A 21,737-nucleotide genomic window follows, 5' to 3' on the forward strand; every position below is an offset into this window, starting at 1 on the left:
TATAATCTACTTTGAGCTTTAGAAATTTGTGGTTTTCAACATAATGCTGTATGTATGTTCTCATATGGAGTAGAAAAAACTTCAGTGCTTTTTGTTTGTGCATGAGTTTGATTTTAAAACTAAATTAGATAAGTGTATTTCTTGAAGAATGAGTGGTGCTATTTGATACAGTGCACAATTCACTGTCACAGGTTGAATAACATGAAGTAATTTGGTTGGAATTTGTTTTTCTAGTATAGATGCGTAAAATCTTTAAAGAAGTAGTGGTTTCAGAAATGAATTTATTGTAAATACATATATATGTGCATATGTATATATTCATATATGTGTGTATGTGTGTGTGTGTGTGCGGGTGTATTCACAGGATTATTTGTAAGATTTGTATTGGTTCTTACCAAGTGGTTATACTTATTCTAACAGATGTTTTCTAAAGAAATTCATAATATGTGTTTTATTTGTAAGATGCAGCAATATAATCAGTTGGCATGGAGAGTCCTGAATGAATTGGGATACTGCTGCTGATGTGAACAAAAAAAGCTTCACTGCATATCCAGCTGTACTCATTACAGGTCTCTACATGTTTGGGAAAGAGGGAGAGCTCATTTGAAAAGATGACTGAACAGTGAATACCTTAAATCAAATGATCTGTGGCTGAGTGGCAGAGGGCTTTTAAGAAGTGACTGGTGATGCCTGAGAAGGGGCAGCAGCCGTGTGTGATTTCCTTGGACCTAGCACCTGAGCCATCATCCCCATTTCTCTTGAGAGAACCAGGGGAGGTCAAATCCACTCATACCTTCCTTGAAGCTGCTGTTACTGTGCTGCTGTTACTCTCTCATGCTCAACTAGTTACTGTAATGAAGAAAGGCAACATGAAAAGTTACATTGCTTACACTGTTTTCCAATGACTTGATATATTTCAGTAGGATTGGTACTTTTTTGTTTGTTTTCTCTTTTGCTTTCTTACTTCCTAAATCCAATCCTCAATGTCTATGCAACAGTCTGTTGCATAAGTCAGGGCCCAGAGCAAACAGAGCAGCAAATCTGATGGTTTCTGGGTGAGCTCTGGTGAGGCTGACTTGCTGACCTGATGTGCTGAGAGTCTGGAGCAAACATGTTCCCATTTGCTAACTCTGCTACAGAGATTTTCATGTCCTGCAGAGAAGCAGGATGAAAAGCTGTAACAGCATCATCGAAAACTATAAGAGCAGGATTTACTGGTACTTGATTGTAAATATGATGTGGTATTCAATTCTTGGTTCGTTTTTTCTTTTGCGTTTTCCTTTACTAGTTCTTTATGTAGCCTATGCGGAAAGAGGGCTGAAGGCTAGGAAGAGCATGTTCCCTCAATAGGTGTATTTGTTGACATGCCTTAAAGAGCAAAGGCAAAAGACTGGCACCTGTGTAATACTTGCATATAACTTGAGTTTCAAGTTATTTTTGTGAGGGGTCGGAAAAATAAGGAAACTATTTTAGACTGGGATGGGATTTAAGGCTGTACTTAAATGCCAAATTTAACAACTACATCTTGTGTTCTTTGCAGTAATTTCTTAAAGCGTTCCCCTGTATTTAAGGAAGGTCAACCATAATGGAAAAAAAACTCACTAAAAAGCATGTGTAACTTTTATCTAAATGTGTACTTTTTTTTTAATCTTAATGTGAGCTTTCAGATAAAAGGCTGTAATGCCAGACAAAGCAATTAGCTTGTAGTTCTGTTTATTTGTTTCCTGATAGACACAGTATTTCTTTGGCAGCAGATTCAAGGAGAATAACCACCACCCACACACACACACACAGAAGAAGAAATGAACAGATGTATGGCATTAGAAGAGATGAGATCTCAATTAAAATAGGGAAATTCTGCATGGCAAACTGAATTGTCACGATTACAGAAGTTTGACAATTCAGTCAAGTTAGTTGCTGCTTGCTTTTCATTTGAGTTTATTTAATTATATCAGTTCTACAAACAGATTTGCTCTCCAGCAAAATCCTAGTGACTCAGTTTCAGATATTCCATTGGGAGAGACTGCACATATGAAATACTATGTTATTATAATTTACAAAAACAACCAAACAAAAAAAATCAAACTGCAACCAAAAAAAAAAAAAAAAAAAAAAAAACCCAAAAATGTGAATGCAGCAACAATCCTTCTCTGTCTTTTTTTAGTAGATAGAATTGCACTGAATTTTACAGCTTAAACTTCTAGTAGTAATGGAGATTGCCAGCAGTTCTGTTGTGTGCACAAATAATGTTCACCAGAAGTGTTGCAAAGGTCAGCATGAAGGCATTTGCCAACTGTAAATATTTCAAAGTTATTGCAGTCTTGTCTTTTAAAGTGGCTGCAAAAGTTTTTAAGAGTTCAAAGTAACTGGTGAAAAGGGGCAGAAATTTCCATAGGGCTATAGAAAATAGCGTGTCTTCTCTCAAAATCCAAAAATCTGCACTCTTACCTCCTTTGTTAAAGTTACTGTGCTAGTTGGGACTTTTTTGAGTTTTCCAAATGTTTTTCTGTTTAATTATTGTTTCTTGGTCATTTGCCACAGCAGTTTCTAAGAGAAAATGAAGCTGATGTTCTACTTAGTGCTTTGTATTTCCAAATTATCACAGTCCCTGCAGATGCAAAGTTTAAACTGTGTTTAAACACAGCACGATTTCACTTGGAGCACCTGCCTATATTCATTGGGTTTCCTGACCCAGGCACTACCTGAAGAAGCGATGGCTTTGTACATAGGGAATTGTGATGACCTGTCCTGTTTCTCCATAACAGGACTTGCAGCTGGGATGGTTGTTCTGAATAGCTAGGTAATCTTGTAGTCTAGGGAATTAAGCATCTGTCAAGAGAGATAACTGGTTAACTAAATTTATCTGTCAAAAGAGGTAAGACGCTAGGCCACAGGGAATAAGTTGTGTTGGCAATGGTTGGTTTTTTTTTTTTGTTTTGTTTTCAAGCTTAAATTTGGGAGCGTCTGATGTTAAATCCATCATGAGCTAAGCCTTGTAATTCAGGTCATTTTCTGTGTCTTGTTCTGCAGTCTTATCAGTGTAGCATACAGGGAAGGCCTTGGACGAACCTGGCAGTCCTTCCTGATGCAAAGAACTGCAGAGGCTGCTGCTGCTGCTGTTTGCCTTTTGGCTTTGTCATGTGTGTTACAAAAAGGCTGCCTGTTGTGTTGCTGTCCGGAAAAATCTGTAGCTGATCTGGAATATTTCCGTGTTTCAGGTGTGCAAACAGTTCTGATTGATGTGAGAAACACTTGAGTCTTCGTGCTTATTTATGGAGAATCTGATTTGGATTGGCAGCAACATTCTTTTCATAGCAAGGAAGTGTAAATTTTGTGTATTCGTTATTCAAAACCTTTTATCAGCAGTACTGTATGTCTAGTGATTGTCTTGATATGAGAAGTACTAGTGTTTCTTGGCTGCCTTTGTTTATGTCAAAATTTTGGAAAAAGGGAATGAAGAAGCCCATATTCTCACATGTGTTTTGGTTTGTATTCCCTTCTTTACCTGTGTGCAAACAGATTCTGACAAAATAGTACAAAGATTTTGCTTGGAGATAGTATGCCTTTGATTTGTATACAGGAATTATTAATGTTGTTTTCAAATGTGTTTTCTTGTAAATAATCACATTTTTTTCCCTTTTTTTACTCCAAAACAAATTCACCTGAACTTAGTTTATGTGGAAGTATTAGTTCAGTGTGGAAGCAAATACTTTAGGGGTAGCGTGATGGCAAAACATGACTTGCTTACAGTGGGAAAAGGACATAGCTTCATTGCTGTGCTAGCATACAGTGATAACAGTGATAACAGTTCTCATTCTGCTGTTATCTGCTGTAAGCAGGCTCTGTATTGGCCGTTACAGAGTGTGGTAGTGGTCATCTTTTTTTCTTCACTGTGGGTGCATGGTGGAGAGATTCTTGAAGGAAGGATGAAAGGGTAAAATTAGGTAGGGGCAGTGTCTGAGGATGGAGCCAGTCTAGTGTGGAAATGTGGACTGTAACAGGACAGGGGGAAGGAGCATGGCCTCCTCCCTCCCTAGAATTTCGAGGAACAAAAGCATGAAAGGATTCTCAAAATGAGACACCCTTGAAGAAATCACTTTGAAGGTCAGACTGTTTGTCACCTTAACCGTATAGAAAAATTAAGCCTTGATAAGCTTGTCTAAAAAAATCCCATTGCATCCCTTTATTCAGAATGTCATACATAATAAAAGGCAAGCAATGTGTGATATGTTGTGTGCACTTTACAGGTGCTTTCCTGAATTATAAGGAGGAAAGGAGCCATTTCTGCTGTATTTTGCTTTTTGGAAGCAATGAGGAGGTTGTGAAAAGATTGTTTGAGAAAGAGAACAAGAAGTTGTGTGAGGCCTGTTAACTCTGAGTTGTTACTGAAATAAAGATGCAGACTTTTAAGACTGTAATTAATCATCCAGAAAGTTCTCAAAGGGAAATAATAGATTACTCTTAGTTCATTTTCTCCTAATAACATTTGAATGCCTGAAGGAAAAAAGATCACAAATCAGGCTAAAGGTTGAAGTTCTTAGTGTTCATTCAGTTCTGACTTTAATTTCTTTTTCTGTAGAATATAAGATAGCAACACTATAGAGTTCAGTTTAGAAGAAATACCATCCCACTTAATGTTACTTATTTGTGTTTAAATCAAGACTTTCTTGAGTTAGCTGATGTTTGTCGATACAGCAAACTTTGATATTTAAGACTTTTCTCCCTTATATTAAAAACAATTTTTAAAAAACCTGAAAATCTGACTAAATACAAAACACATGAGAAGCATATGATCAGCCACAAGTCAACTGCTGACATCACTGACTTTATTAGTTGTTGTGGGATTTTTTTGACTGACTAAAAATACATTTTTTCTCAGTGCTTGGTAAAAGACAATAAAGAAATGCAGACTTCTGTCATGGTGACATACTGACAAATTCACACACTACTAAATATGATGTTTTTGTTTTTGTTTTCCTCCATTAAACTGTAACTGCTGTACATCAGCTTTAGTAAGGCAGCTTTCCTTTCAAGCCATATTTACATTTCTTTAGCTTATTTCCTTCCTCTATAGTTTCTCATTTGCAAGGCATTTGCCTCTAATCTGTAGTTTCATGTTTTAACTATAAAATCTTAATATTGAGAATACTGATTAGGCTTTTTAAGATCTTGTTATGTTAACAAAATTAATGCAAATGAAGTACAGAATTGTTCGGTTCTGCACATCTGTGCATTGAATTTGATACATTTGAAAGTGCAGTGCTGTCTGGCATGATTATAGCCCTGTGCTATTTAGTCACTGCAGTAAAGAAGGCAAATGTTCTTTATTTTTCATATTTGGGGATTATCTTTCCTTGAGGTGTACCTGACAAGTCGACTTGAATAGGTGTAAGCGCTGCATATCTGATGTACTAATATATTACCTTAAGAAAAGACTTACTGTATCAAGGATGTTTCACAATGTTATGTTCTTGAAAGGCTGCTGAGCATACAGCAAAGCCTTCATAAATAAGGAAGACAGGGATTGTCTTGGAGGAAAGGAAACTTGTAAACATCCATAAAATAGATATCACATACCAAATCCCAGTGTGATACTACAATTTCAGATCTGGTAGAGAAGTAGCATAAGTGGATATTGCATCCAATGTCTGATACATCTATCACATAGCTTATTACATTCTCTATCTTTTCCACCTACACAAGCACTAAAACCTTAGTGCAGTAGTGTTAGCTAAGAAGCAGTATTGCTGTCGTACCTCCAAAAGGCCATTTATTTTATTAATTCTAAGCAACAAAATTCAATAACTGACAGGATTTCATTTTGAAAAAATAATGCAGTTTTCTCATGAAACATTCTGAGTACATGACTTTATAGGTATGTTACTGGAATACAAAGAAAGCAGATACCAAGATAGATATGAAGGTTTTTTAAAAATTATCACTGTTTTAAGTTACCAGCACAGCATATTCAGGTGGTTTTTTTGTTTTGTTTTGTTTTTCAAAGCAGATTGTTACTGGCAACTTCAGAGTTCTTCGGACAGAATTCGGAGAAACATACCTGCAGGAATGGAAATAGGATGCCATATATTTATCTTGTTCTTTCAATGTCTTCTAGCAGTTCAGTGGTTAACATACAGAATTCTAAAAACTAACATTTACTTATGGCCTGTTTTGCTGGGGGCAGTGTTGCCCTCACTGTGTTATCATGTAGTTTCAAGTTCTGCTAAAATACGTACAATGAAATCAACGAACTGGTGGAAGTCTCTTGTACTTATAATTAAGAATGCCCTTAGCCATATTGACTCATAAGATAACATGATCACTGTGCCTTAGTTTCCCACACGCATACTAACTCAAAGAGGTCAGGAGACTTCCTCAAAGTCAGCGTATTTATGGCAAAGCCAAGAATAGAACCTGTATTTCCTGCCTCACAGTTGTGAGTCTTGTTTTTTAAAAGTTAAACTGATTCCTGTTAAATATTTACCAATAAGACTCCTGTTGAATAGTTAGCTGTGTGATTCATTATGATGGTTTATAAGCAAAGATATAAACAATAATGCAACCATTTGTACACATGATTTTTTCAGTAATTGAGCAATTATCAGGCTTGCTACAACACTCTAGTCAAAAACTTGACTTCAGAAATTCAGTAGAGTCACCATAGCACAAGATCAAGAGACAGGCCTGTATTAAAATGCTGCGAAAACAGAGTTTTAGTTCTTCTGCCTATTTCGTATTGGTTCTCAGAGTTTTTATCAGTCCTTTTAATGGTTACTGTGTCGTTTTTTTAATTTTTGTTAATATGGCTTTGTTCTACATTGGAGATCTTTTGATTTCTTTCCCACAGAATCATTTGAGAATGGAATGGAAAAGATATGCTCATTCGTTAATTTCTTTGCCATTATGTGACTTTCTGTTTGTTTGTTTTAACTAATGCTCTCTCCAGTGTAGTACTAAATGACTCGCACTGGGACTTCCACCACTTGCCTACTGAGGCAGTTCAGTAATTCCGTGAGAAATTAAGAAGTTTTTTAAAGTTTTTTTTTTTTCCTAATAATCACTTTTCTGATTTTTGTTTGTTTGTTTTGTAGTTGTTGTTGTTGTTTTGCCTCTACAGCTTTTACTGTTTATCCATGTAATCACTAGCTTAAGTTGAATTGATTAAATTTGTATTTGAATAGGAAAGGGTCTTGGAGGCTGGATGTCATAGTACAGGGTGCTAGCTGTCAAACTTGTCCTCAAAGGTTATTTTGCTTTTGAGCAAAATAAAGAATTTGTATTTTTTTTTTTAATTAAAGGAGAGTTCTATGCATCCATCTACCATTTGAAATTATAACTAAACAAATTTAAAAAGAACATTCATATTTGAGATGAATTTAATAAATAACCAAGATGTACCCTTTGCAATTAAGTTTGATCTTCATTCATCCGTGAAAAAAATCTGTACTCATGTATTAATTACTCTGCCTTTGTTGCTTGTAGTGTTTGAAAATACTATTTTAATATGCAGGGGACTTTCCAGGTATCATCAACTAAATAAGGAATTCATGTATGCATTATGTATGGACATCACTTTTTTCCCTTTGAGGACAACAGAACTCATCTTTGAAACTGAAACAGAAGTGTTACACAAAAATTTTGAAATTGCATAAGCATCTCTGAGCTCTGTTTAAAAATAATAATAATGAAAGCAGTAAATGTTTTATAATAGCCTTGTACCCATGTACTTCATGCATGAAACTCTTACAATACAAAAGGGAGAAAGCAGATCCTTTAAGTGCAGATTTTTGTTGTTGTTGCATTAGTCTGGAAATAGTTATTTTAGTTTTCATGCAATGCAGCCTTGGTTCTATCATGAAACAGAGCAACATGCAGCTTATCTTAAAAACAGTGATGTTTCTAGCTCTTGGTGACCACAGCTGCCCATGCCAGGGGACAAGGCATAGTGCTTGCAAGGCAGGTGGGATGCCTGGTGAGGGGTCCTGCTCTGAGACTGGTGCAGGAGGGGTCCTGACTGTTCCATGGGGTGCTTGGAAATCAGCCTTCCTGCGTGTGGCATCTAGCTCTCTCACCTACAGCCCCATGCTTATGAATAGGGGTAATTTGCAGTGTGGTTTGGGGAGATTTTTGAGGGAATTAGGATTTTTTTGGGAGTGTTTTGTGCTGTCATGGCAGTTGTTTCTTAATCCAGAGCAGAACTTCCCGTTCAGTCATGTGAGCCAAGATTTTAGGAAGATCTGAGGAGCATGATAATCTTTCTTTAATGTAAACCAGAGCCTTGCTAGGATTCCTGATGTCTGCAATAGAGAGTGTGATTGGAACATCAGTTTCTGAGCACCTGGTAGCATAGTGGAAGATATGTTTCTCAGACCACATCTGAGAAGCAGATAGTTTTTCTGGGGGTTAGATTTTAGTGTACAAGGAAAATTTTTCTACTCACAAGGAGATTAACAATTGAGTGTGAAAGTAAATTAAGAAAAATGTGCTGTTTAGATTTTCTTCATTGTCCTTTGAAGAAACAGAGTGAGCTTGCTAGTGAGTGTGCTCTTTGCTTTAAAATGGCTTATTTCTTCACACTGCAGTATTCTTGGATGTCAAACAAAATTTTTGTTGCAGTGGACGTTGTGTTGAAAGCTACAACTCTGGGATCGCTGGGAGGAAATGTGGCAATCTGTACCTTCCTTGTTAGAGCCACTCTTCAGATTGTGATTGAAGCATGAAAATCAGTCTCCTGTCATATGATTCTTAATGTCTTCTGATGTACTTCTTCGCCCCCCACACCCCCTCCAGCTCGTGCTTTTAGAAGTAAGAAATACTGTTTTGATTAACTTTTGACTAGGTCACACTGAGTGGCCAGCCTGACTTTGCTTTGCAAATGCCGTGTAATAATTCTTCCCGTAGTGACTGTAACTTCTATTGTGTGATATGAATTTACTCTAGCATGTATTATGAAGAGATAGGAAGAGTGTTACTAGTGCTAAATGTGTTTAAGAGCAAATAAAAAGAAGTGTTCTTGGGGAAGAGAATTAATAGCAGATGCACAAGTACATTGAAGCCAAGTGGCTGAACCAATTGTGCAATGAAAATGAATGAGGTAAATGAGCTGTAGGTGAATCAGGTTTTTACTGCAGAGAAAAAAAAGAAAACCTTAATAATCTGAGAGTTTATCTCTTATCTCCTTTAGCTTTTAGATACAGGTCAGTTTCCTCCATTCGGTGGGGTGGCTCTGGCTGATCTCCATAGGTGCCAACAGTATCAGTGGTGCCCGGGGCCAAGAGGCTGTGAAGGGAGACAGGGCAGCACGACCAGCTGTCCCATTCTGGGAAACAGCACACCTTATTCAAACCAAACAGTTGGTGTGGTGTGGCAAGTCTTCTTGCATGTTCGTAATATGTAGGAAATATTTTCTTTGCATAACAAAGAACAGAAAGGTACTCGGTTTGAATTGCGTTTATCACAATTTATTTCACTCAAGCATTTTGTTTAAAAAAGGGAAGGGGAGAGGAGAGGAGAGGGGAGGAGAGGAGAGGAGAGGAGAGAGGAGAGGAGAGGAGAGGAGAGGAGAGGAGAGGAGAGGAGAGGAGAGGAGAGGAGAGGAGAGGAAAAAAGAAGGCCATTTAGTTATGTGAAGTATTTTAAAATGTGTTCTACTGGTGTCTTCTTGGAAAGAAATTGAATAGTTTGTAACATGGAATTATTGAAATGAATTCAAAACATGCTTTAAATTGTTGGCAGACTGAGTTTGCATCTTGGAAACCATAACCTATTTGTGATACTCCGTTTCTTAAGTGTATATACGTGGTAATGTAATTTCTAACTACTTGTCATATTCTCTCTGTTGTATGAGAACAACTGTAATTAATGTAGCTGAAAGTTCACTCTAGGGTTATAGTATGTCATCCTGTGGTTATTTGGTGTCACCATAGGCTTGGTGCATGGCCTGCTTACTTCCCTATAGCGAGCCATTGACTGAGAATTGAGATATATAAAGTTACTTCAGTATTGAGCAGGCAAGCCCTGCATATTGCTGATGGTTTTGTCAGCAACTCTAAGATTGCAAAACTTAAGTAAACTTTTTTAGCATTTCCAATTATGTACAACTTGTCTTAAAACTAGTTGGAGAAGTCTGGAGAATTTACACTCTTTTAATCCAGGTTTTTCTGCTCACTGGTTTGTTACCAGCAGAGGTAAGCCATATTCTACTGTATACATGGTGTTGAGAAAGGAAAGCCAGATCACTTCAGATGATTTTACATTGGCAATAAAATTCAAGACTTAACCACTGCTGAAATACGACTCACGGGGCACTTTTCAAATTAAAGCTTCAGTTGCAGTGACCTTGAACTTTTTGTGGGTACATAGGGATTACAATTCATTGTTTCTTGACGTGATAAGCAGGTCATTTGTAACAAGACAGTTTAACTTCCTGTACTTTCAGATTTCAGAACAGGAGTGGTTGTTCTGTTGAGAATATATACTTTGTTATAATGTTTCTGGAACATTTTGGATCTGCCTTTGTTTTTTAACTAGGTCAACAATTCTGATATCTCCACTGAAATTTCCCTAGAACTAGAAATATGTCTTGTGCAGCATGTGTTTTTACCTCAAGCTGTCTGTATCTATCTACATTTGACTGTTTTCCTATGTATGCTATGCTATAGTGTCTTTTCTCTCAAAATATTTGTTTCTAAAATTGCACATCTCTACCTGAATTCTAAACCTTTATTGATCTATAATAAACCTTTATTTGGTAAAGTTCTTCTTGTCTTCTTGTGTATAAGAAGGTATGCCAAACAACACATCTGTTTTGTACTTTCAACCATAAGATTAATAAATGCATATCTATCACAAAACTAAAATCTTTGAGAATTTTCACTGTTTTCTTTGTGATTAAGTTTTTCATACTCCAGTCTTTGAGTGAAGAGATAAACATTACATCAGTGTTTTAAACAAAGACATGCAAGAGCTCTCTGAGGTGAAATATTTTTTGTAAACATCCTAACTGAGTACTAAGTATCATTCTCAGTGACGCTCAGAACCTTGGAGAATGGGAAGAAACTGGAAATAATTCCTCATAGTTGTCTGAATCAAGCTGCATTTGGAGGTGGTCCCAAAGGAGGGAGGTGGAATAACCTAATATAAACAACTGTAGTGATAAAAATCTCCTGAAAACTTTTTTCTCCATCCTTCTCTCCTCCCTAAATCTCATCCTGTTTTGCAAAATAGTCATTACTTGCAGGAGAAGAAAAAGTGTTGTTGACCTATAAAACCTCATTTCAGAGTGACTGCAATTCTAAGATTTTCTTTACCATCTGACCTAGAAACTTGTTTTCCGGTATTATTCTCCTTTGTGTGGGTGCGCTGTTTGAGGATTGTAGAGGTAAGAGTTTATTAGCTTTATGGCTGTTGTCATATTTGCTGCACGTAACGTGATGATCTTAGCCCAGTGAATCAAATATCTTTTGACCGTTGCAGTTACTGAGTTACAGGTTTTGTGTGTGGCTTCATACAGACACAGACACATGCAGTCACAGTATTTCGTAGGCTTCTGGTGTGTAGAAATTGATAGGAGAGGTTACCTGTATTGTGGAAGTCACATGAGCTTCTTTCTTAGCAGTTCAGTTTAAATTTATTGTGAGGTAAGCACAAAACACAAATGGTTTGTTTACTGTTTTGTCAGTTGTTCAGGAATTCTAGAATTAGGACACTTCACTGCATTATGGAAGATACAGGTTATATTACACAGACCCAGCTTCTTCATTTCTACAGCTATTTTTAGATTTTCTTTCTGCTTCAGTGAGATGAGAAATGTCTGGGAGGAGATAGCCTTTGCTATATAATTATATAGAGAGATGAAATCTGACCCTGGCATCAGGATGTTACGTTGTGCTGCGTGTTTTGTGGTGCTGCCTTAGCAGGACTCTAGGTATTGATGGGAGGAAGACAGCTTTTCAGGTGTTTTTCATTTGCTCTTGTCTCACAGCAAGTGCAGCCGTAGCAAGTGTTATCACATGTACGTCTGTTTCTGACTAGAGCATACTTTTTGAAGCCTACATCATTAGTCTATTGGTGTAGCTCCAGATGCTTACCTTGGTGATCAAGTCCTAATAAGCCCATTTGGTTTTATTTTAGCAGCCTAATTTATTCTGAGGTATGTGTGGTAGTTGTATGAGTTTGGTCTGAGTGAGCAACAGTAGAACCTCCTGTGGAAGTCCTCTCACATTATGTGCCAGGGAAGGTGGGAATGTGCACCTGGTTCCTCAGACCAGTGATGTGCAGCCATCCTGGCATCCTGTACTGCCAAACAGACTTTCCTGTCCCATCCCACAGAACCTGACTCTGCTTTGATTTTGTTGTCAGTCTCCGAACTGCTTTGCTCTTGAATGTGAGGCAAGGACATGGTAACAATAGGTTCCTAGGGCTTATCATATCTTTGGATAGGATGGCAGGCTTTATTGCAAGGTTGGCTGAGTTACAACAGTAAGTTAGTATCAAGAATAGTGGTGTTCCGTATTCCTTTTTTTCTTTCTTTTGGAATGAAACTCTTAACATTCTGTTGAGGGGTTGCCTCTATGAACTGCTCGTAGTTTTCATGGCCTTTTCCCCATTGATTCCCACTTACTCTTTTCTCTATCCTAAACCTTCCTTGGAAATTGCTTTGGAACATTGGTTTCCTTGAAAAAAGGAATATTAAGTGCAGTGAATAATTCTTTTTACCTATTATCATATTAGAACAACAGATAAGGGTCCCTTGATTATCTCATATGGTCTATCAAGTAGTTTGTCATGGTTTTTTTTGTTTCTTTATTTTTTCAGTAGATTGTTGTTTCATTGTTGTAAAACTACTGTGTTTGGATGTGGACCCAGATGCTGACTAATTCCAGTCATCAATTTAGAAGTAAAAATGGGGGATTGCTCATAGAGATTTTCTGTTTCCATTCATTGTGGAAATTATGCCTTGTTCAGAGCCTGCCTTAGAGTACTAATTTGACTCCTTAGTTTTTCCCTCTGACTGGTATTACCTATCAAGATAAATAACTTCTCTTTTCATCCACTCTTGTTTTCTTTTGTGTTGCCTTCAACAGGGGTTGTCAGCTAAGTAGGCAATATTATTGATCAACTGAAAATTTAGAAAAAAAAAATCCTGTTAGCCAATGGAAATTGATAAGAAATGTGAACTTAGATTTCCTGTATGCATAGCAATGTGCCTAGCATAGATTCTTAAAGATAAACTTGTTATTAACAGATTTTCTTAGATAGGAGAAAATACATTATGTCTAGACTAGGTCTTAAGAATGACAAAATGTATCTATTTTGTCTTAGAATTTCCTTTGTCATTTTTGTAACAAATTTGGATCTTAGTTTTCTGTTAGTATTTGGGTATTTTCATAGTGCGGAATAATTTAATGTTTTGTGCTGTTTTTCAAAGAAGAATGTTACTGTTTACATGTATGGCAAATCTTTTTGGAGGAACTAGTATGAACTGTGTATACAAGCTCTTTCAGAAAGCTGCATTGGACCCATGTCATTATTAATTGAAGACGCAGGCAGCTTTAAAGCATCAGTACTGGGCAAGAGCTTGCCTGTCATGCACAATCACTTATACAGTATTGCCTGTAAAATTTGATTAAATCTTGAAAAACAGTGCTTTTGTTTCTGACTGAACAATACTGGAATTTTAAAGAGACTCATGCAATATTGTCTATTTCAGTTGTTAATTTTGTGCATAGGGTAATAGGGACCTTGGAGGCTGGGACATTCAACTGAAGTACTTCACAAAATTTAGCAGTTACTAGAGAGTAGAACACAGGGAATTGTAGGTGGAGAGTGAAACATCAGGGCAATGGTCAGTAGTAAAACAATTGTTTGAGCTTCCTGTTACCAGTATGTTTTAAAGATGCTTAAAGATGCTCTTCTTTGAGCTTCCCACTAGCACCCACAATGTTACTGCTTGTACCAAGTGAGCTGTTTTCTTTGACTGCGTAGTGTGCTTTCCTTCCTGTACCTATTTTAATGCTTTCTTTAAGTCATGACTTGGTAAAAAATACCTGGCTGACTTGCTATAGCTCCCTTCCTGCATCTTTTGCTGCCTTCCCTTCTGTTAAGTGGGTGCATTTGTTGCAGAGAAATCATTGTTGGCTTGCTACCAACTGAGAACACAAACAAACTTGAAGTGTTTTTGTTCCAGTAAAATATGAGATTGACGGTGTTATATTAGCAACAACAAGAATTTAAAACAAAAAACAAACAACAAAAAAACCAAGAAAACAACAACTTTTTCCTTCAAGTAAGCTGTAAGTGAATCTTCATCTTATTTTCCATATTTTCTGAAATTTTTCAATTGGAAACAAAGCACTTTAATTAGGCCTCCGTGGCTACTAGTTTGTATTGAGCTGGATTTGAAGTACAACCTGTTTTCAAGTTACTTTGGGAAATAAACTAATGGAAACTATTTCACTGTAAGTATGTAGAGAGGGCAAAAAGAGGGGAGGGAGAGATTGACTCTAAATGACCAGTTACAACCAGTAATCCTCAAATAAAACACTAAAATAAAATATCTTAATTCTAAGCAGATTTAGTCATAATGTTCAAATAGGAAAATACATGAATAAAATATTTCTTTTAAAACAAAGTCAGGACCTATACTTTCATGTTCAAAATGCACAAGAAGGTCTTAACTCAAAGTTTGAAGAACTTCAACTTCATTGTTTTGAAACTAAATCTCAAAGTATATTACAGGGACAGAGATAGATATTGGAAAGTTAGAGGGAAGTGGAAAAGGGATTTTGGCATTACTTAGCTTGTGCTGAGTTGAATAACATCTTCCATCTGGCAGGAGCTCCTTGCAATTCAGATATCTCAGAATCTGAGAGTGCAAAAGATATCTGGAGCATTGAAAGCAGCAGCAAAATCCCCCACAGCGTCTGCTCTGCTGGTGGGGAAAGGAAGAATTGCCTGATTGCCTCTGCCGTGTCCTGCCAAGGCAAACTGATAAAATGAGTGCAAATTTTTCAACAGATAGTGGGTTTTTCAGAGCCTGTATTGCTTGTCCTACAAATTGCTTTGTTGCAAAAAGTAGTTTAAAAATCAGGTTGGCAAGGAAGGAAACACTTCCAACTTCCTTTGAGATTTGGAAAGCATCCCTCAGTTGCTACAGCTTAAAGAATATGGAAAGAGTACACAAACTCGACCTCTTTGTTAGTTTGGGTGCAGCTTAATGTCGTTCATTCCTTGCTGCCACTTGAGCACGTATCCTGTAAGCAGCAAGAAGAAATGGTACAGCCATAATAGAGATTAATGGGACAGTATGAAAAAAGTTTTAAAAATAAACAAAAAAAAAACACTCTACAGTACCTTTTTTGGAGAATCTAAAGAAAAAAAAAATATATATATATATTTAAAATTTCTTTCCTATCAACTATTAGAGACAAAAAAAAAATGTAGTAGTCCTAGCCATTACTGTATGCATACTTAAGCATAACAAGGTGCATCATGATATGACATAGCATACTTAGTTATGACTTTGTGTACACTTTTCTTTCCTTTTTTTTTTTTTTTTTTTTTTTTTAGTAATTTTTTCCCCTCTCCTTAAATGGTAGTCTGAGCTTTGGGGCAAGTTAGTTAAAATTCAGACATTAACACCTGCAGTCATTTTCTTTCTCTTCCTGTGGTTTTATTTGCTTTAAGTAATTGTGAGAACCTTGTTAACACGCTTCCTGTCTGAAGCTATAACAAACAGTATGCAGCTAGAGGATATAGAAGGTTGACTCTTAAAAGAAACTTAATAGAACAGTGGGCTGTTCTTAACCTACATAATTAATAAGTAGCTTTATTACAACTGTACTCTCCATAGAATACAGTGTATCCCTGTTTGGATCAACTCAGGTAAATTCTCTCTAATTCCTTTTTGCTGGTCATTCTGAAAAGCTCAACTGGGAGAATGTCCGATTCATTTTTTACCCTTTCTTATTTCCTGCTCTTTTGTTAGCCTAGAAAATTTAATCGTAGTTTAATAAGAGAAACTACTGATACTGTAATAAAATGTGTTTCCCACTCTCCAGCTGCTAACATAGTTTTTTGCACTTTCCGCCTTTGTGACTGGTATTTAACACTAAGCAATACATTATCTTTTTTGTTTTTTTTGGTGCTAGATCAATTTCTGTGGAATAAATTTGGAAATCAGTAAGCTCATTTTCATCATTCCACTTTAAATAATGATGCATTCTTCTTTTTATATATTTGCTTTTCCATACTACTTATAAATGGATTAAAATAAAAGTTATAGGTAAAATATAAGAAACTTGAAACACAGCAAAGAATTTTGGCATAGTAGTTTTACGTGGTCTTCTAATATGAATTGTGTGCTATAAAATATGGCTTCGTGTTCAGAAAGTTCAAATTGGAAAAAAGCAAGTAGATGTTTCGACAGCCATCACTGTTTCATCCTTGTAGTTCAGACAGAATAAGCACATTGGCCTTTCAGCCTGAGCTGTGTGATATTCTGCTTCTCTGAGCATCATAAAGCTATGTAAAGAGCAAAAATGGGAAGTAATGGTGCTTTTTTTTGCATGCTTCAACTGTGAGCCCAGATACTGTCTGCTTGATCTGACAGGTCTACAGAGATGAATATGATCTTCACATGATGACATGTTAATAGCTGGATAATGTGACAAAGCAGAGAACAAGCTGTGAGGTGTTGTTTCAGAATCTTATAAAATGTGTTCAGATTTGCAATAGTCCAGGCTTTTCATCATCAGATTGTTGAAGGATTGATACTACATAATTGCCCGGCTTGTAAATGTAGGTCATTGTGGTCATCTTTTTCTTTCCCTCTTTTTCTTTCCAGTGATTTGAAAAAGCAGTTTTCCTGTTTCAGTGCGTTCTTTAAAGGCTCTGGTAACAGCATAAGATCAAGTGTCATGTTGTCAAGTGTCAGTATCTCTTCTTGCCTTCAGCATTTTCTTTACATTTCGGCAGATTTGTATCTGGTCTTTTATATTAACTTGGCCACTGTAAAGAACGCTTGTATAGCAGAGTGGGGTATGTAAAATTCCATCACTCTAATAAATACCTGTGAATGTTTTTTTACCTTTTAAAGGATGCAGTTACAGTCAGTTTTCTCCAGAATTGAGATGTTTTTCTTCTATCTACCTTTAAAAAAAAATATTAGAAGAGAATTGATAGAAAAAAATGCTTGTTACTAAAGCAATAACAGCTTAATTTTGGCATTCAGTAGCTCTTCACATAGGATCAAAGTCAGTTTTAGAGAGAATCATGTTTGTGAGGATTCAAGTCCAGCACAATGAGTGTGACTGGATAGAGGAGGTCTTCTGCACACTTGAGTGTTTTGTAACCAGGAAAAGCATTCAGGGCTCAGAGTAGCATAGCCAATCTTTTCAGTTTTGTTTTGAGGGCTTCAGGTGAGCATGTTACTTAAAGCTGCAGCAAGCTGGAGAGTGTGCTAGCTGCTAGCATGGAAGTGAGCAGGCTGGTGAGCAGAGGAATTTCCATGGCTTTCCATGAGCATGGGAGAAGATTAACCCTCTATGAAATTAAGAACTTGATATGCAAAATGTGGACTTTGTCAAAAAGAAGTTGTGAGAAATCTGTGTCAGTGTTAGAATTTCAAGAACTGCACATAAAAATTCTGCATCACTTGCCCAACAAGAGAAGACCAGTGCAAGACTTGTTTGTATAGCTTATGCAGACTGAGGTGTACTAAGCTTCAAAGTGCTGTAAGTTTGAGTACTTCAGTTTTCAACTGCTCATAATTTGAATAGCTTAAGTTAGGAGAGAATTGCATTTCAAAGCAGCTTTGAAGCTCATCTTCTGAATAGCAGAAGCCTTAATTTTAAGTAGAGATAAGCTATACAGTTACAGGACCAAAAAAAAAAAAAAAAAGAGTTAATTTTGTATGCATTTCAGAAATTAACCATGTTCTAATTCCAGTTTTGTTACATACTGAATGAAGTCCAGAAAATAATTACATAGGATGCATATTCTGAGATGGGGGGGGAGCAGTGTTTTCCTATCAAGCTTTATCTTATGCTCACTCTTGCTGCTTAAAGTCAATCAAACTTTTACTCACTAGAAAAATTGAGAAAATTATGTGACTTTACCTAATTATGACATTAGAACTTCCTTACAGACCTTTAATGTTTAAAGTTATTTGAAGTATTACAGTATTACATTTCAGATCATTGGTTGATTGTTCCCATGTACATGATTGTAGCTTTGTGACACTTGGGGTTTTTAGATGGTCATATTGGAGATAGAAAAGATCTTCTTCTAAGTAGTGAAAATAAGTCATATTAGCACTGTATAAGGCCTCTTTTTGAAGTAAGATTGACAAAATAGAGATTACGTGGAAGGATTATTTTTTTTAGCTGTTCAAATTGCTTTGCTTTGTATAGTATTCATTATAAGGAAGCATAGTAAAATATCTTTCTCTTTTCTGTTCTGATAACTAGGTAAGAAGTGCATATAAACTTATTTTAAACACTACTGAGATCTCTTTCACAGCTAGAAATAATTTTGCTAGTGTTTCTTATTTAGATGGTTTTATCACAGCATATATTTATTTCTGGAAGAGCCTCTGTTAGTCTCTTGAAAGGTAAGAAGTGGAAAGGCTACCTGAAGGCTTTCAACTTAGTACAGAAAAGGTACTGCTCTTTCTCTGCAAGTGCATGAAAGCCAACAGGACTGGAAAGTACCTGTCTTGTAGTGGCTGCATGGTACAGTACCTTGGCTTGTGTGCAGTAAATTAAGGACTTCATTTGTATTGTATGTAGAGAACTGATATAGACAGCTGCTAAGTGGGCCTCCTGTACCACAGAATCAACTCATCCATGCCCATTAAAAATTGCCTCACTGTGTGTATATACACATAGATGTACCTTGTATATCCCATGGTATCCCAAAGTACTTCACACTGTGAGAAAATGCATACAAATAATAATGCATAGCTTTGCACAAAGGAAATATGAATGAATCTGAATAAAGATGCAGCCATATTTAGAATTTTTTAGGATTATATATGTAAAAATTTTGAAATGCTCTCTATTTCATTTCTCTGGAAACCAGTGTATGATTAATGGCAAGGCAAATGATTTCAATGAAATCTGAGAAGAATTTTTATTGCTCACTTAGTGAAAGAAACCAGGTTGGAGATTAGCCAGTAAACATTATTATAGCAAAGGAGTGACTGGAATCTGGAGCCTCAGTTGTTCCACGTGAGGAATTTTGAAGGTTTAAGGAAACAGTTGCAAGCTCTACAAGTAATCTCCTATTTTTGAGGTCAACTGTACATGTAGCAGTGGAACAGACAGAATGAAAAAAAAACCATCTTGTTTTGACCAAGTTTATCCTTTTTGCAGATTTTTTTGTTTGGATTTAGGAAAGCTTGTTTTTTTGCTTGACAGCTGTGTTACATCCTTGCTCTCTGAATGTACTGGGTAAATTTTCAATGAAAATAAATTAAATGTCAATAGGCTAAATTCCATAAGTTAAAGGGATGTATAGTCAGTTTTGATTTTCTAAAATGACGTTAGAAACCTAGAAACAAATTGAACAGTGAATGCCAAAAGATTGGACACCAATCCATTTATAGTGCTTCATTATAAAAAACTACAATCTAAGCCTCATTTGAATTTCTAATATATGACATTTTGTGTAGTTTTTGAAGAAATTAGCATGTGACTTGTTTGCTAGCATTCTTCATTCAGTAGTCAAGATATTATCACAAAATCACTGGTATGGGTGGCTCTCTGGGAGTATGAAATTCAGTATCCTATTTCTTTTTAATATAATGTTCTTCTGTTTTCAGGTTCACATAACGCTAGGGACCAAAGAAGCATAAGTAACATTTCCATGGTGCTGGGACCAGTCTGTTGAGAGAAGATTTCTAAAGTAACTTTTTAACTACATCGTGTTTGTCCTGAGACTATCTTGAGAGAAGAGCTCAAGAGAGGAAGAATTTTCACATCAGAACCATTACAAATAAATCTATTTAAAGAACTTGCTACTTGGGGATACTTTTATAGAGATCAAGTCCTGGTTCTCAACTGTGCTCACACTTCACACTGTAAACAATGAGTGAATTCTGGTTGTGTTTCAACTGCTGTATTGCAGAACAGCCTCAGCCTGTAAGTATGAATATTAGCTGCTTTTTGTATAATTAACTTAATTGTGCAGATTTTATGTTTTTTTTTTTTAATGCTTTTAAAAATTAATTAATTAAATTTAATTTAATTTGTCTAAGTTCAGTTAAAGCTGAGGGGTTAACTACTGGCTTAGTGGGGACAGAAGAACGTCTTCTAGGTGGATGTTGCACATTTGCTTTCCCTATTCTTAATCTTAGATTTGTCCAAAGTCTTTGAAATGGAAGCTTGTATATCTTTGAATTCAGTAGAGGGGGAAAAGGGAGGGAAACGTGAAGATGACCTAACCTGGTACTGCCAAAGAGCAGCTGGAAATCTGGACTTCGTGACTCAATGTCCCCAGCCTGTCTTGAGGTGTGGCTGGACAGTGGTGAAAGAAGTTTTCTTAGAAAAAGCAGAGTGAAATCCAGTCCTTTTAAACATTAACTGAAGTCAGGATTTCAGTCTTAGTTGCTTTGTTAATTTTTAGATAAAATCTTTGAAGGGTGAAGGGCTCATACTGCAGATAGCTTCTTCAAGAATTTGAAATGGCTGTTGTGTGAAAAGGTACATAGTCGCCAATTTGTTAGAAGAACTTTAAGAAGTATACCTAAGGGGGAAAGATATAAATATTCTTGTGTTTCTTTGGAATATACATTGTGCCTAGTGCTGTCGGAGAAAGTTTGCCTGCGTTAGGGTGGAATTAACCAGGACTGTGGTTAGTACTTCAAGAAGAAAGCATTGCATTCTGTGACATCCAGGTCAAGCTAAGTGAACTTAAAGAAAGGAGAGCTATCTTGCAAATATGACTACTCTAATGTCACTGTAATGCAGCTTCAGAAGCCCCAGTGAGTGCAATCTCACATTCATACACCAAGGTGATCTTTAGGGACTTTTAAAAAATTCTAACATCTGATGACTTCAGAAAAAATGGGTAGGAATTGGCACTTCTCAAAGCTTGAGTGCCAGATCCTTATGTGTCAATGCAAATATTAGAAATTTGACCATTAACATTTCTAACCGATGAATGCAACATTACCTCAACCATAGTGCATTAGAACTGTAGGAGATGAGATCTCAAATAACAACATGTCCAGAAAATCCCTTGAAACACATCCATATGTAGCCAAAGCTGTTTGTGTAGTTTTTGGATTGTATATTTCAATTAAAATTAGATATAACTCCTATAAATCTGACATGTAAAATGGCGTATTCTGTGTGTTTACAAAAATCTCCAGCCTTGCTCCTTATTAAAATCTTGATTCAAGCTTTGTGAAACAGTTATGCTGTTGCCCAGAAAAATACATGGCATGTTAGAGCGGCATGTAGTGATCTGTAGATCGTGACTCATGGTAAGGGTGGAGAATATATTTTGAAAGTGGAGAAGAGGGAAACAAGCCATTTTTGTAGATTTCTGTTAGGCTGGTGATGTGTATGACTGTGTCCAGCCAACCAATTCTTAATCCACTGAACAGTCAATCCTTCAAATCCCTACCTTTCCAATTTAGAAAGAAGGATGTGTATGTTGTAGGAGTTTGCTTGTTATAAAGTGATGTGTCCTTCAGGACACACCTCAAAAAAAAAAAAAAAAAAAAAAAA

General features: G+C 36.4%; 1 protein-coding gene across 3 annotated transcripts in view; it reads left to right on the forward strand.

Moving 5' to 3' along the window:
- Positions 1 to 21,737, forward strand: part of CDC42SE2 (CDC42 small effector 2) — a 90,411-nt gene that overhangs the window by 36,861 nt on the left and 31,813 nt on the right. For all 3 annotated transcript variants that reach the window (XM_085213253.1, XM_085213254.1, XM_085213255.1), the window contains one exon: positions 19,826 to 20,144. In XM_085213253.1, the coding sequence (XP_085069379.1) occupies positions 20,091 to 20,144 (54 nt within the window). In that variant the 5' untranslated portion in view covers positions 19,826 to 20,090. The remainder of the gene's footprint in view (positions 1 to 19,825; positions 20,145 to 21,737) is intronic.

This window comes from Meleagris gallopavo, chromosome Z (genome assembly GCF_905368555.1).
Source record: "Meleagris gallopavo chromosome Z, MGAL_WU_HG_1.1, whole genome shotgun sequence".
Taxonomy (NCBI): Eukaryota; Metazoa; Chordata; class Aves; order Galliformes; family Phasianidae; genus Meleagris; species Meleagris gallopavo.